We start from the raw sequence: 16,239 nt of genomic DNA, 5'->3' as shown, positions 1-16,239 counted from the left end.
ATTGGCCTGCAATCTAAGACCTTAATTAAATGTGCCCTAAAAAGTGGGAATTTCATTAAAAAGTTGCTGTCGGGCCCCCGCTAGCTTAGTAGACCTTGTAGGAATCTGTTTTTCTTTTTAATCATTGAAAATATGATGTTGAAAACATGAAACTAACCATGAAAAATATGGTTAGATAATGCCGTCAAACCTGTGTTAGCGGCCACCTTTCTAAAGTGGCCTCGAAGATTTCCCCCGCAGAGAAAAGTAATATAGGCTTTGTCCATAGCCAGTCCCTGCATCATGTCCGGGCCTGGGCGGGCTGCAGGCTATTTATTTTAATTGAGTTTAGTTTTTTTTTTACATCGGAACAGGGAAAAATAAGATAAGTAATCAAAACAAAGGCACGTTGACTTGGACGATAACATAATTAACTCACATGTTAAAGTATGAATATGATGTAAAATATTGACGGAAACGAAATATGATCATATTTAATTTCGTCTTGTCAGTGGGTGGGACAAGTTCAGAATATATTCAATCACAGGTCTTTAACTACGTACATTAAAAGAGGTGGGGGTTAGTTATGAACGAGAGCCAATCCGATGCTTTTCCTTGTCAGATAAGGAAGTTGACGCCAAAACCAAACTATGTGGCTTTGACATGTTCTACATGGTAATACAGTGGGGCAAAAAAGTATTTAGTCAGCCACCGATTGTGCAAGTTCTCCCACTTAAAATGATGACAGAGGTCTGTAATTTTCATCATAGGTACACTTCGACTGTGAGATAAAGAATGTGGCAAAAAAAAAATCCAGGAATTCACTTTGTAGGAATTTTAAAGGATGTATTTGTAAATCATGGTGGAAAATAAGTATTTGGTCAACCATTCAAAGCTCTCACTGATGGAAGGAGGTTTTGGCTCAAAATCTCACGATACATGGCCCCATTCATTCTTTCCTTAACACGGATCAATCGTCCTGTCCCCTTAGCAGAAAAACAGCCCCAAAGCATGATCTTTCCACCCCCATGCTTCACAGTAGGTATGGTGTTCTTGGGATGCAGCTCAGTATTCTTCTTCCTCCAAACATGACAAGTTGAGTTTATACCAAAATGGATACATGGATGATACAGCAGATGATTGGGAGAAGGTCATGTGGTCAGATGAAACCAAAATAGAACTTTTTGGTATAAACACAACTCGTCGTCAGATAAGTATGCGTTTATTAAGTGTGTTTGTGTGACATGGCCTTTTGTCTTGGACACTTATCTGTAAGTAATATGCAACTATAAGTAGCTGAGGGAGAATGTGCTTTTCAATATTATATTATACTTCCGCCCGATTGTAGCTGAGATAGGCGCCAGCGACCCCCGCGACCCCAAAAGGGAATAAGCGGTAGAAAATGGATGGATGGATGGATTATATTTTTGTGTATAAAATCTCAAAGCCTACTTGTTTAATTTTGCCAAAAATATCTAGTTTTTGCTCCTTGCGGCTGTTGCAAGGACTGTTGTTGGGGAGTGGTCATACCAGCAACCTGAGGGTTCCTGGTTCAATCCCCACCTTCTACCAATCTCGTCACGTCTGTTGTGTCTTTGAGCAAGACACTTCACCCTTGTTACAACAGCGTGGCTTCGTAGTAAAAGAGTGTGGGTACTTTCCTGGCCCGCCTGCAGTCCAGACCTGTCTCCCATCGAAAATCTGTGGCGCATTATGAAACGTAAAATACGACAGCGGAGACCCCGGACTGTTGAACAACTGAAGTTCTACGTAAAACAAGAACGGGAAAGAATTCCACTTTCAAAGCTTCAACAATTAGTTTCCTCAGTTCCCAAACGTTTATTGAGTGTTGTTAAAAGAAAAGGTGATGTAACAGTGGTGAACATTTCCTTTTCCAACTACTTTGGCACTTGTTGCAGCCATGAAATTCTAAGTTACTTATTATTTGCCCAAAAAAAATAAAGTTTATGAGTTCGAACATCAAATATCTTGTCTTTGTAGTGCATTCAATTGAATATGGGTTGAAAAGGATTTGCAAATCATTGTATTCAGTTTATATTTACATCTAACACAATTTTCCAACTCATATGGAAACGGGGTTTGTAGAAAAACACTAAGTATAAAACAAGCATGTAGCATGTCTGCAACTTGTGGACGACAGAGCAGACAGCGGACAATAAGGAAGCCTTTGGGGCTGTTTTTTTCCTTAATTATAACCAATATTTTTATGTAGAATTAATCAAAACAGTACAGTAATATGACAATGAGGTCTGCCACAGGGTGTCTACTTTTAAGTTTTGTGGTATAACACATACACAATATTTGTTTTTCAAATTTTTGTTGGAAATGTGCCTTTTGATGTTAAGGTTACAAAGAACTCTGAAAACATTGATAACCAATTCAAAAGTTGATTTAATGTTATTGAGACTCAAAACTTTGCAACTTTTGCCGAAATGTTCTGAAAAAGCGGCTGTGTATTCAGGCATTTAAGGCTGCAACAATCGCAAAAAACCCTGTGAAATCCTGGAGGAACCGCTTAAGGACTTGATGAACGAGGGCCATGTAAGGTAGGATCTTGGATGAAAAAATCCTGACCTATGCCAGAACATTAAGATGGGTTGTGGATGTGTCCACTAGCATGACAATGACACAAAACACACACAGTAGTGGCTCAGTAAGAAGCACATTTGGATCCTGGAGTGGCTTAGTCAATCTCCATTAAAATTCTGTGGAGCGAGCAGACACTTGGAGTTGACAAGTGACAGTCTCAAAAACTCCATGATTTGTAGAGTATCTGTAAAGAGGAGTGTAAATCTGTCAACATTCTAAACTGGTTGTGTGGGTCTTTGCGAGGCGGTACACTTCCAAAATCCGTAGGGGATCAAACAAACACATTAGGAACACAAAGGTACACCACTTAGAGCGACATTAAATATGATTTTCTGTTTCCAAATTAGTATTTAGATGTTTGCTTCTCTTTTGTGCGACAAAATAAGTGAAACATTGGCCGCGAGGCAAGTGTTCTATCTTCGTATCTCCTTGTTAGCACCTGTCTTTACTTTCGAAACTGCACCATTGTCATTTGTTAAATTATTTTATTCCGCCTCTACAATAACACAGCACCTGTCACGGTGAGTGTGTTTGTGTGTGGGCCTCCTGTTGAAAAATGCAAGTGGCTTCTATTTGTGGCTGAGTTTGGTGCTTCTTCATTCATGTCCTTCTTTTTTCCCCTCAGGAGAAGAACAAGGACAAAGACAAGCGATTCCGTCCGCTCTACGACATCCCTTACATGTTCGAAGCCCGCGAATTCCTCAGGAAGAAGCTCATCGGGAAAAAGGTGATGTCCACAAACAACACAATCCATCTAAATAACGACTACATGTGCACAACTACACAAGCTCACGCAAGTCTGAATAGCGCTATCATTTCTGGCTGTGCGAACAGGAAGTGCTCACTTGACGCCCTGGGGCTCGCTATTGGCCCCCTTTTAAACAAGCCGTGTTGATTTTCCCCTCTTGTGTCTATCGATCCGTCGGGTCTGTACACCTCCGAGGCCTCCATCATTTACTCACCAGCACAACCGCGTGCTGAGCTAAAGAGTACTTGAGTTGCGCGCACAATGCACACACTGATGTTTGAACATCTGCATTGCAAAATGAGCTAATTAGATGCAATCAACATAGAATGCGAGCACCTTTCTTGCATTCTATCAAAACTTCAATACAGAAATTATGCTTTCTGGCTGCACTTGCTTGAGAATTAGTTGAGCGCTTCATGGGTACTGTTTATTTGCTAGCATAATACTTCTAACCCTGCAGCTGTTAATGTTCATCCGAGTGCTACCTTGACCTACTTGAGTTTCATTGGATGCAAGGTGGGTGCATACCACAGATTGCATTTCTTGCACTTCCCAACAAAGAGGCGAGATTTAGTCGACCCACTTAACTGTCATCCTGTCTCCCAACACTAAGCTCTATGGAGACAGATTTGGAGCAAGAGACTGCTTCCTCTTTTTAAAAGGTCTGTTTAATCTGTTTTTTTTCACCGCAAAGACAACGATGCTTCTTTCACGCTGGGATAATGAGGCTTTGACCTGTTGGATGTGGTTAAATGAGTCACCCTATGCAAACTACAACAGCAACATCATCATGTCCCCTCACAAGATTGACCCTCACTGCATTACCTGTCTACCCAGCAGGACATTACTCAGCGTTAAGTCTCAGTCTGCTGAACCTCAAAGCTTGCTTGCCATTAAAGCTGCTATTCATCATTCCTGTGAGAAAACTGCTGCTGTGATGTTTGATCCCTTAAAAACAGCATCCAATTTGCACATTGAAATGTTCCTCTCAGCCAGTGTTTGATTGCTAAAAAGTAGAAGGTGATGGAGCTATTCAATCAGTGCAAAACACCCTACAGCAGGGGTTTGAAACATGCGGCATTACGGCCCGCGGGCCAACGTCATTTTGCAGCCCGCACCTTAATACGAAAATTTAAGGTTGGTGCGGCCCGCGAGTTTTATAATAATGGCACTTGACAGTGTCATACTTGCCAACCCTCCCGATTTTTCCAGGAGACTCCCAAATTAGGGCGTGCCGTGATGGCGCTGCCTTTAGCGTCCTCTACAATCTGTACTAACAGCATGCCAGCTCAGTCACATGTTGTATTTGGCGTCTGTGGACACACAAGTGAATGCAATGCATATTGGTCAACAGCCATACAGGTCACACTAAGGGTGGACGTATAAACAACTTTAACACTGTTACAAATATGCGCCTCACTGTCAACCCACACCAAACAATAATGACAAACACATTTCGGGAGAACATCCGCACCGTAACACAATATGAACACAACAGAACAAATACCCAGCTCCCATTGCAGCACTAACTCTTCCGGGACGCTACAACATACAACCCCCAGCTACCACGAAACCACGCCTCCCAACCCCGTACCCTGTTGGCTCCAGACAGATACGATTTTTGTTATTTGGCTCCAAACGTGTCTTATTTGCACAGAGAAAGTTGGGGTGCACAAGGAATACAAATTGAAACATCATTATACAACTAGACATGCTAAGGAGTATGTAAAATACCAGGGAGATGAGACAGTGAACCGGGTTGCACATTTTAAAACCAGTCTACTGAGGCAACGAGATTTCTTCAAGAAAGCAACCGAAAGCAAGCTACATGGTGAGGGAAAGCCATTCAAAGAAAGTGAATTCATTAAAAAGTGCATGTTAGATTTTTGGTTTTAAAGAAATCTTTTCACGCGGCCCAGCCTCATCCAGTCTCTGCATCCAGTGGCCCCCAGGTAAATGGAGTTTGAAACCCCTGCCCTACAGCCATTGGGGGTAGCCTACCAGAGCGAAATATGAAGAAGTGGACTTTGGATACCCTATAAAGCAACAGTCTTCAACAGAGGTTCTGTGGGGGTCGTGAAATTTTTGGTCGATCAAAACAAAATGGTATATTTCCCATATTGCTGAGATACTAATGGCGTTGGGTGAGGGGTGGCAAGGGTCATGGTAAACATGACGTTGGTATATAATTTGCTAGGAATCATGTTTTCTTAAACAGGCTGAAGAAAATTAAATTACCTAAAAAACAATCTGTCATTAACTTATACATGCATTTAAAAACTAATAAATATTATTTATTTTATCGTTTTGCTCTAATTTTTAATTGTTACTCGTTATTGAACAATGTACTTTATTGAGAATTTTTCAAGTTTTTAGACACTTCTCAAATCTTTTTAGTAACTTTTTACTCATTGAAAACTACTGGCAACAAATCTAGCATCTTTTTCTGGTGTTTAGAGACTCTTCTGTCCTTCCATGTCTCCGGCTAACAGCGAACTTCTGCGAGCCCTGCTGTCCCAAAACACTCGCATGCTTAGTGCTGCTGCGAGCCTTTTTTTCCCTTAAAAGCTGCCACTGTCCTCTTATCACATACTACACATTTTCTAGATCACTGTCCTTGGTTGTTTCTGGGATATATTGAAGTACATCCACATCGCGGACACACTGCCTAAGCTTACATCATCTGAACATCCGGTTTAAGCAGTGATGTTTCGGTGGTCGAATAAGTTTTTGGGCGGTAGCCCATGGTCTTGAACACACCATGTTGGCAGAAAATGAGTAAGTGTTATGTGTCTAAGAGTGAAACACAGAGACAGATGTGTGTGCGCGGGAGGGAATATGTGATGGAATTGGGTCGGTTGTTAGCAAAAGATTTGCAATAAAAATTAAAAAGAGCGCCTGACTTTGACTTTTTCTGGAGGCTACATTACATTAAATGACTTTAATTTGTTTTCATTTAAAAACCCTCGATTTTAAGGTGTGGCAGGATTTATTTGGGCGTGGGGGTGCGCATAAGGAGAAACCCTCATCCATCCATTTTCTACCGCTTATTCCCTTTCGGGGTCGCGGGGGGCGCTGGCGCCTATCTCAGCTACAATCGGGCGGAAGGCAGGGTACACCCTGGACAAGTCGCCACCTCATCGCTGGGCCAACACAGATAGACAACATTCACACTCACATTCACACACTAGGGCCAATTTAGTGTTGCCAATCAACCTATCCACAGGTGCATGTCTTTGGAAGTGGGAGGAAGCCGGAGTACCCGGAGGGAACCCACGCATTCACGGGGAGAACATGCAAACTCCACACAGAAAGATCCCGAGCCTGGATTTGAACCCAGGACTGCAGGACCTTCGTATTGTGAGGCAGACGCACTAACCCCTCTGCCACCGTGCAACCCTCTTCCCCCATAATTTTTTCACTAATGTTAATGTCTTTAAATACACATTAACATTGTGAATATATAAATGGAAGTAGAAGATGTCTTGTAGTAAGCAATGCTCACACTCTTTCAAACAAGGTGCCACTTTATTCACCTGTCCCTCCAAAAAGGAAGTCCCCCCCTATCCCGCCTGCGCTGTCAGGTGTTTTTAATTGTAAAAATGGATAGTAGAGAGAGAATGAGTACTAGATATGAGTAGAGATGATTACCCTCAATATCAGAATCCACAGTTTACAAGTATCAATTACAAAAATGTATACAGGATATATACGTAGGGGTCCCCGCTCTATCTATCCATTAGTTTGGGGGTCCTCGTCCTGGAAAACAATTACGACCACTGCTGTAGTCAGTGTGCGGCAAAGTTCCCATCAGGAAGATGTCTTTTAGTATTTTATTTTTTTAACTTTAAATCCATACGCTCTAATCAATGTTATTACAGGTTTTTGTTTAATATAACAAAAAAATGTCGCGAATAATTTACTTTTATAAAATCAAAAAAACATTTGTCTTTAAAATACACAAGCTTATCCTTCTGCAGGAAAGCTTACTTTGTTCTTAAAGTATGATCTCTTTGTTTTGTCTGAAAGTCCAGTTTGGAGAAGATTTCAAGATTTACTATGTAATCCTCCATCTTGAGAACCACATCCGAACATTTAAAGGCCTACTGAAACCCACTACTACCGACCACACAGTCTGATAGTTTATATATCAATGATGAAATATTAACATTGCAACACATGCCAATACGGCCTTTTTAGTTTACTAAATTGCAATTTTAAATTTCCCGCCAAATGTCATGTTGAAAACGTCTTTATGATGGCGCGTATGATGACGCGTGCGAGTGACGTCACGGATTGTAGCGGACATTTTTTTCCAGCCCGATCCAAGCTATAAGTAGTCTGCTTTAATCGCATATTTACACAGTATTCTGGACATCTGTGTTGCTGAATCTTTTGCACTTTGTTCAATTAATAATGGAGAAGTCAAAGAAGAAAGATGTTGGTGGGAAGCGGTGTATTGCATCTGCCTTTAGCAACACAAACACAGCCGGTGTTACATTCCCGAAGGTGAAACTTTACTATGGAACAGAGCGGTCAAGCGAACATGGTTCCCGACCACAATTTCAACCGGCAGGTTTCGGTGAGAAAATGGTGGTAATAAGTCGGCTGTAACCGTAGACATGAGCGAAGCTTGCGTCCTCCTGCAGCTGCGGACTCTTACCTCCTCCCACCGGAAACACTGGCGGCCACCACACCTGTGGCCACACCCCACCGACTTTAAGGTACCATATAATCTCACTAAAACACTAGTAACACAATAAGCAGATAAAGGATTTTCCAGAATTATCCTGGTAAATGTGTCTAATAACATCTGAATCGCTCCCACTGCCCTTGCCTCTTTTTCTTCTAGTCCTTCACTTTCACTTTCCTCATCCACAAATCTTTCATTCTCGCTCAAATTAATGGGGAAATTGTCGCTTTCTCGGTCCGAATCGCTCTGGCTGCTGGTGGCCATGATTATAAACAATGTGAGGATGTGAGGAGCTCCACAACCCGTGACGTCACGCGCACATCATCTGCTACTTCCGGTACAGGCAAGGCTTTTTTATTAGCGACCAAAAGTTGCAAACTTTATCGTGGATGTTCTCTACTAAATTCTTTCAGCAAAAATATGGCAATATGGCGAAATGATCAAGTATGACATAGAATGGACCTGCTATCCCCGTTTAAATAAGAAAATCTCATTTCAGTAGGCCTTTTAAATAACTTTTTGGCATTTGACTTCCCGTGCCCCTAATAAGGACAAGCGGTATATAAAATTAATGAATGGCTGCTTATTACTGTTACAGCTTGTATAGCGGAATAGATTTCAACAAAGCCATCATTGTCTAAATATCTGGCAACACAAATCACCATTGTTATCCAGCACGTCTTCAACCCTCTCGAGCATAGAATTCTTTTACGCTCTACTATGATGACATACATCACTGCTGGCTGGATGGAAGGAAGGAAGGTGGAGGAGTCCAAGGTGTGGACTCCTCCACCTTCCTTCTTTCCACAAGAGGGTTCTCCGCAGATGCTGATTGGACTTCATACTTGGACATTCCGTCACCTTCATCATCCTCAGCAAAACACTTGCCATCTTACTCCTTGTCATGCTGGAAAACTGCCTTGTGGCCGAGTTACTGCTTCACAGTGTTACAGTACATGTTGGAATTCAATGAACTTTAGCTCCCCCAGTGTCGGCAGCACTGGTGCAGCCCAAGACCATGTGGGCAAGAAGATTATCTTGCACCTCACTTGTGTTACCGGCTATTTAGACAATAATGGCTGTGTTGACCGTTTTCAGTGTATAGTACATCTACGGTATACTGCCTTACAAGCTGTACACTGACTGCTTTCAAGTATATTCATTTCTATAGCACTTCTAGAGAAGATATAATGTCATAAAAATGCTGAGAGTTGTACTCACTTACTGTATATATTCTACATCCCTGCTCTCTTTTGAAACGGTCGTGTTAGCACGGTGACATAATCCCAAAAAAAGCATGATTTGGCTAACTTTATATTAAGTAGAGCTTCTCATGCGCTTGGGTCTCAGCCTCAGCAGAAAAAAAAAAAACATCCAATGGAGTTGTTGCATTAAGCCACTTATCAGGCTTGAGCACATTCGGATAATCCTGCGGGGCTCAAAAGTGGCTCCTGTTATGCAGCTGCTTGCGCTTTTTCGCCGCACTTGCTTGTTGGTATGCACATGATGATGAATGCATGCGTGTCCGGCTGCAATAAAGAAAGTTGATTCTTAGCTAGAGGTGTTTACGATCTGACCGTCGTGGTGGTGTCAAATGCAGACTGGGATTTCTCCATCCTCTAAACTCAAGTGTCATGTAAAACATTCGAATCTTGCTACAAATACGTTGTCGCGTGTCATGACGTTTTGTTCCAAAAACAGAAAAGTGTCTCTATACGTATATACCGTCAATTAAATCAGAATCAGAAAAGTCTTATTGCCATTGTTTGAGAACAGCTTCACAAACTAGGAATTTTACCTGGCGCAATCGTGCAACATAAAAGACATACAACACAGAATGGAATAATACTGAATGACATTTCAAAGAATGCCTTACACTGTTTTGAGCCCCTAAAGAGGTCCTGTTGTGCAAGAACGACTGTTCTTACCCGATGGCACTTGTATTTGTGTATTAGGAAAGTCCCAAAAGAGATTAGGGATGTAACTATTAAAAAATTTAATATTGCAGTTATTGTGAACAAAATGATCACGGATATTGCTATCACGGTATTGTTGAATTTGCTGAAAAAAAATCATTATACACACACTAAAATCTTTTAGCCAAATTTAAGGGTTTTTGAATAACTAAATAGACACGCAATACATTTTCTTGGCAGAGAATACAATAGATATTGTTCTCACTTTGTAATCATTATATTTCATTTTTATTTGAGTGTTTATTTTCTTACATTTTAATTTTCAAACATCTTAGGTTTTTTTAATGAATGCAAATTGGAGGTTTGCTTTGCTCCACTTCGGCTTATATGACGACACAAGTTTGCTACCTGTTTAAACACCTCCGTCTGTGTTGACTCGACTATTGTTGCGTATTGCTTGATCACTTAGTGCATGGGTGTCAAACTCTGGCCCGCCGTGTAATTTCACTTGGCCCTTAAAGGAATATCAAATTAACATTAGAGCTGGCCTGCTGCTGTAACACCGCGTTCACCGCTAACACTCTTACTTGCCAACCCTCTCGATTTTCCCGGGAGACTCCCGAAGTTCAGTGCCCCTCCAGAATTTCATCCCGGACAACAATATTTGGGGTGGGCTTTAAAGGCATTGCCTTTGGCGTTCTCTACAACCTGTCTCCACGTCCACTTTTCTTCCATACAAACAGCGTGCCGGCCCAGTCACATAATATATGCGGTTTTTACACACACACACACACAAGTGAATGCAAGGCATACTTGGTCAACGGCCATACAAGTCACACTGAGGGTGGCCGTATAACTAACTTTAACACTGTTACAAATATGCGCCACACTGTGAACCAACACCAAACAAGAATGACACATTTCGGGAGAACATCCGCACCGTAACACAACATAAACACAACAGAACAAATACCCAGAACGCCTTGCAACACTAACTCTTCTAGGACGCTACAATATACACCCCCCGCTATCACCAAACCCCGTCCACCTCAACCCCACCGCGAAAAAGAGGCATTCAATTTGTATTTAAATTTGATTTGATATGCCATTGATATGTTTTAATTATTATTTGAAACTCGATTTTGCATGTCACTATAAAGTTATGTAAGCCTTGCTTGTTCAATATTCAATGCAAAAATTGTTTGGGTCCCTATTAAAAGGTTAATTTGTTCAACCTTGGCCCGCGGCTTTGTTCGGTTATAAATTTTGGCCCACTCTGTATTTGAGTTTGACACCCGTGACGTAGTGCTAAGATAGCACTGCCTTTAATGTTTAGTATGAATATCTCCCTTGTTCAGACAGTAATGTGTTCATACAAGGTTAGGTTGGGCTATGTTGGGTCTTAATGGTAAAAGACGTTAATGTCTATTGTGGTCATGTTAACATTTAAGCTAGCAAGTAAGCTATGGCTAATTGGTCCATAAGTTTATAAAAGTGTACTTATCAGTACATATTTTGGATTGTTTTATTTTAATACGTAATACTAACCATAAAGTTTCCCCTAGATTGCCACTATATTTCTGGCGATGGGGGCGTGGTCAACATGACACCATCATATCTATATGGCGTCATGATCATTTTAGTTTGCAATGATGCATAAGTAATACTTAAGTTAAGTACCAATGATTGTCACACGCACACTAGGTGTGGTGAAATGTGTCCTCTGCATTTGACCCATCCCCTTGATCACCCCCTGGGAGGTGAGGGGAGCAGTGGGCAGCAGAGGTGCTGCGCCCGGGAATCATTTATGGTGATTTAACCCCTAATTCCAACCCTTGATGCTGAGTGCCAAGCAGTGAGGCAATGGGTCCCATTTTTTCATAGTCTTTGGTATGACTCGGCCGGGGTTTGAACTCACAACCTACCGATCTCAGTGCGGACACTCTAACCACTAGGCCACTGAGTAGGTAATAAGCTAAACAAATATTTCATGTATATTTCAATAAATATGTGTTAGTTATTAATAACATATTTATATTACATTATCAAAACCAGCTTTATTGGCCAAATATGTTTAACGGCGTGGCTCGGTTGGTTCAGCGGCCATAGCAGCAACTTTAAGGTTCCAGGTTCGATCCCCGCTTCCGCCATCCCAGTCACTGCCATTGTGGCCTTGGGCAAGATACTTTACCCCCCTTCTCCCAGTGCTATGAGTCACTAGAGAAAAGTGCTATTTAATTGTATAAATATAATTCACTCTACTTTAATTCACTTCACTTAACATACAAGGAATTTGACTTGGTAGACGGTGTTCTCTTTGTTCAATGCAATTTCAATTGTTGCTGCTTATTGTAAAAAGTAACACAGGCTACACTATATTCAGCCCTCCCTGAATGTTGCAATGTATTTTGCCAAATCTGTAAACAACCGCAGATATGAATACAATCAGCGCCAAAATATTTACAAAACTGTTTAGATTTTATCCAAACATGCTCCAAATTAGCTGTTTGTAATTTGAGACTTTAGTGATTTGTTTTGCCTTGGTTACCTCAGCATATATCTCCTGATATGGTAGAAGTTCACCCACAGAGCTTTGCCATTTTTATTTAGTTGTATACAATAAGTTCTTTCTTTTTCTCTATTTTATTGTTGTCACTGACCATTATCAACAAATTAATTTGTTGGGGACCAATCTAAGCTATGTATTTTTCTTTCAAATTTTTGGCTCAGACAAAATTAGTGGACCACAAATATGAATGCGGCTTAACTGAGTCTCTAAACAAATTATTTCACTTGGCACCTGTCACGTTTTACCACTTTTCCGCCCACGCTTTCTCACATTTCTGCTATTTTGGCAATTGGTCAGAATCCAATACTGTGTGGTTAAAGTTGATCAGCCTGCTTAATGTCTGTCTCACTTAAGCAAATAAATATCTTAATCTATTGCAGGGTTCCCCAACATTTTTTTCACCAGGGGCCGGTTTAATGTATGCATTATTTTCACAGACTGGCTTTCTACGCGTTGGAGATAAAAACAGCAAAAAAACTTTGCAAGAAAAATTTGACTTTAGCGACAATTAGCTACAAATTAATATTTTATATGCCCATTAATGTGCATTGTCCCATGTACTGTAACAAAGGAGTTGTAATATACATCTATTAAAAAGCGTTGTGGTATTTTCATGGGGCCAGGTGAAAATTAAGGCAGAAAATATGCGGTAGTTTATAAATTAATTATTGTTTCTGTGCAGCCCAGTAGCAAATGCATCCCGGACCTGTGTGCGTGTGTGTGTGTATATATATATATATATATATATACAAACACACACACAGTGGGGCAAAAAAGTATTTAGTCAGCCACCGATTGTGCAAGTTTTCCCACTTAAAATGATGACACAGGTCTGTAATTTTCATCACAGGTACACTTAAACTGTGAGACAGAAAGTGAAAAAAAAATCCAGGATTTCACATTGTAGGAATTTTAAAGAATTTATTCGTAACTTATGGTGGACTATAAGTATTTGGTCAACCATTCAAAGCTCTCACTGATGGAAGGAGGTTTTGGCTGAAAATCTCACGATACATGGCCCCTTTCATTCTTTCCTTAACACGGATCAATCGTCCTGTCCCCTTAGCAGAAAAACAGCCCCAAAGCATGATGTTTCCACCCCCATGCTTCACAGTAGGTGTGGTGTTCTTGGGATGCAACTCAGTATTCTTCTTCCTCCAAACACGATGAGTTGTGTTTATACCAAAATGGATACATGGATGATACAGCAGAGGATTGGGAGAATGTCATGTGGTCAGATGAAACCAAAATAGAACTTTTTGGTATAAACTCAACTCGTCCTGTATGTAGGAAGAAGAATACTGAGTTGCATCCCAAGAACACCATACCTACTGTAAAGCATGGGGGTGGAAAAATCATGCTTTGGGGCTGTTTTTCTGCTAAGGGGACAGGACGATTGATCCGTGTTAAGGAAAGAATGAATGGGGCCATGTATCGTGAGATTTTCAGCCAAAACCTCCTTCCATCAGTGAGAGCTTTGAATGGTTGATCAAATACTCATTTTCCACCATAATTTACAAATAAATTCTTTAAAATTCCTACAATGTGAATTCCTGGATTTTTTTTCACATTCTGTCTCTCACAGTTGAAGTGTACCTATGATGAAAATGACAGACCTCTGTCATCATTTTAAGTGGGAGAACTTGCACAATCGGTGGCTGACTAAATACTTTTTGCCCCACTTTCTATATATATATATATATATATATATATATATATATATATATATATAATATATGTGTGTGTGTGTGTATATATATATGTGTGTGTGTGTGTGTGTATATATATATGTGTGTGTATATATATATGTGTGTGTGTATATATATATATGTGTGTGTATATATATGTATATATATACACACACACACACACACATATATAATCTTACACACATGACCAATGCAAAAAAAAAAAACTCCTCCCCTTTTGTTTTAATTGCCTCGCATTTTAATACGGGTGACATGAAACATTGTGTCATGTTTGGGCTTCGAGGCAATTAAGAATTTCTGTTGGGTGGGGGAGAGAGTTCAAACAAACCTAACTCTTGACAATAAGAAACTTGAAATAGGGGACATTTTTGCATTGGTACACAATGAATGCAAGTTAAGACACAGAGTTATTTTTTTTAGTTATGACAGGTAGATTAGTACCTCAAGGGCTTGTCAGAGTTTTTTGTAGCATCAATATGTTGGAAAAGTAACATTTGTTTGTTTAAAAGCTGTTAATACTCGATGGTACGATGCAGAATAGCTCACACGCCATCAGCTAAGACAAAGTTAAGGATAATGAGTTCATTATTACTGCGGCATGAGCTGCTTTGCTCCACTGAAGACGGATTTCATTAGTGACACCACAATGCAACTTGGCTCCTAATTTAGCCCCCAAAACACATCAAAACAACCCTTTTGTTTAGTATAATAAACGAAACACTAATCACTTTCTGTTGACGTCTTTATTAAGATGCTCCAGTATGGATTTGACCTTGTGTTGATCAGTGCATCCTCTCCAAAATTGTTTCCAGCTAACTATATATCATACACACCTCTTGTCCTGTCCGCGTGTTGATTTGATTGATTTATCCTCAAATAATAGCTTTGGGAAAAGTTTGGGATCCAATTACAATGTTTTGTATGCAATTCAGTCCCACATACTGTATTGCCTTGTCACGACTGACTGTCAAACTAGATTTTGAACAATAATATAAGTGGAAAGACACAAAAAAACTTGAAACAAGAAAATGTTTATTAAATTTAACAGTAAAAAAAAAATTCAGCACGTGCCTAAACACAAAGCAAAATTACTTAAGCCTGGAATATACTCTCGCGTCACGTTGCTTGCATCCCCTCTGACGGCGTCTTGTTTGATTTTTAGTTCCTCCGTGGGGGGTGGCGCAGAACTTGTAATTCTCTTCCAAAACAGTAAGGGGCAGTGTCTCGAGAAGTAGCAACAGCAGCTTTCGTTTACTAGAGACTGTATTTCCTTTTTGTGAAAAGTGACAATAGACAACCACAACATCGACATCTTTGTCTACACTGGAACTAATCATTCAGAAACATCAGTTTACTTTTTTCTCAACGTTGAACTTCTACACCAGAGAAATATACCATCGTGCAATTTCTGAACGAGTCGCGGCAGAGGATGCTATTATTTGCAACGCTGTTCAGGACAAAAGAGAGCTGTCATGTGATTGTAAATAAACAAATCTGTTAAGTAACTATTTTAAGTCAACGAAATCACAGTGGCAGAGGGGTTAGTGCGTCTGCCTCACAATACGAAGGTCCTGCAGTCCTGGGTTCAAATCCAGGCTCGGGATCTTTCTGTGTGGAGTTTGCATGTTCTCCCCGTGAATGCGTGGGTTCCCTCCGGGTACTCCGGCTTCCTCCCACTTCCAAAGACATGCACCTGGGGATAGGTTGATTGGCAACACTAAATTGGCCCTAGTGTGTGAATGTGAGTGTGAATGTTGTCTGTCTATCTGTGTTGGTCCTGCGATGAGGTGGCGACTTGTCCAGGGTGTACCCTGCCTTCCGCCCGATTGTAGCTGAGATAGGCGCCAGCGCCCCCCGCGACCCCGAAAGGGAATAAGCGGTAGAAAATGGATGGAAAAAAATGGAAATCACAGTATGACTTCTTGAAAGTAAACAAATTAGAATTATCCAACATTTCCCACAAAAAAAATCTCCTATTATTATTACTACGGCAAACAATGTAATCCACAAAGTGC

The 16,239-nt window shown here is 40.6% G+C and overlaps 1 protein-coding gene across 1 annotated transcript in view; it reads left to right on the top strand.

The window, feature by feature from the left end:
* snd1 (staphylococcal nuclease and tudor domain containing 1) overlaps nt 1-16,239 on the top strand; it is a 315,742-nt gene that overhangs the window by 58,275 nt on the left and 241,228 nt on the right. Inside the window, exon 11 of the mRNA XM_061912195.1 lies at nt 3,215-3,316. Within this exon, the coding sequence (XP_061768179.1) occupies nt 3,215-3,316 (102 nt within the window). The remainder of the gene's footprint in view (nt 1-3,214; nt 3,317-16,239) is intronic.

The sequence above is a fragment of the Nerophis ophidion genome, linkage group LG10 (genome assembly GCF_033978795.1).
Source record: "Nerophis ophidion isolate RoL-2023_Sa linkage group LG10, RoL_Noph_v1.0, whole genome shotgun sequence".
Classification (NCBI taxonomy): Eukaryota; Metazoa; Chordata; class Actinopteri; order Syngnathiformes; family Syngnathidae; genus Nerophis; species Nerophis ophidion.
The sequence above is the reverse complement of the archived record's forward strand: the minus strand, read 5'-3'. Positions and strand labels throughout refer to the sequence as shown.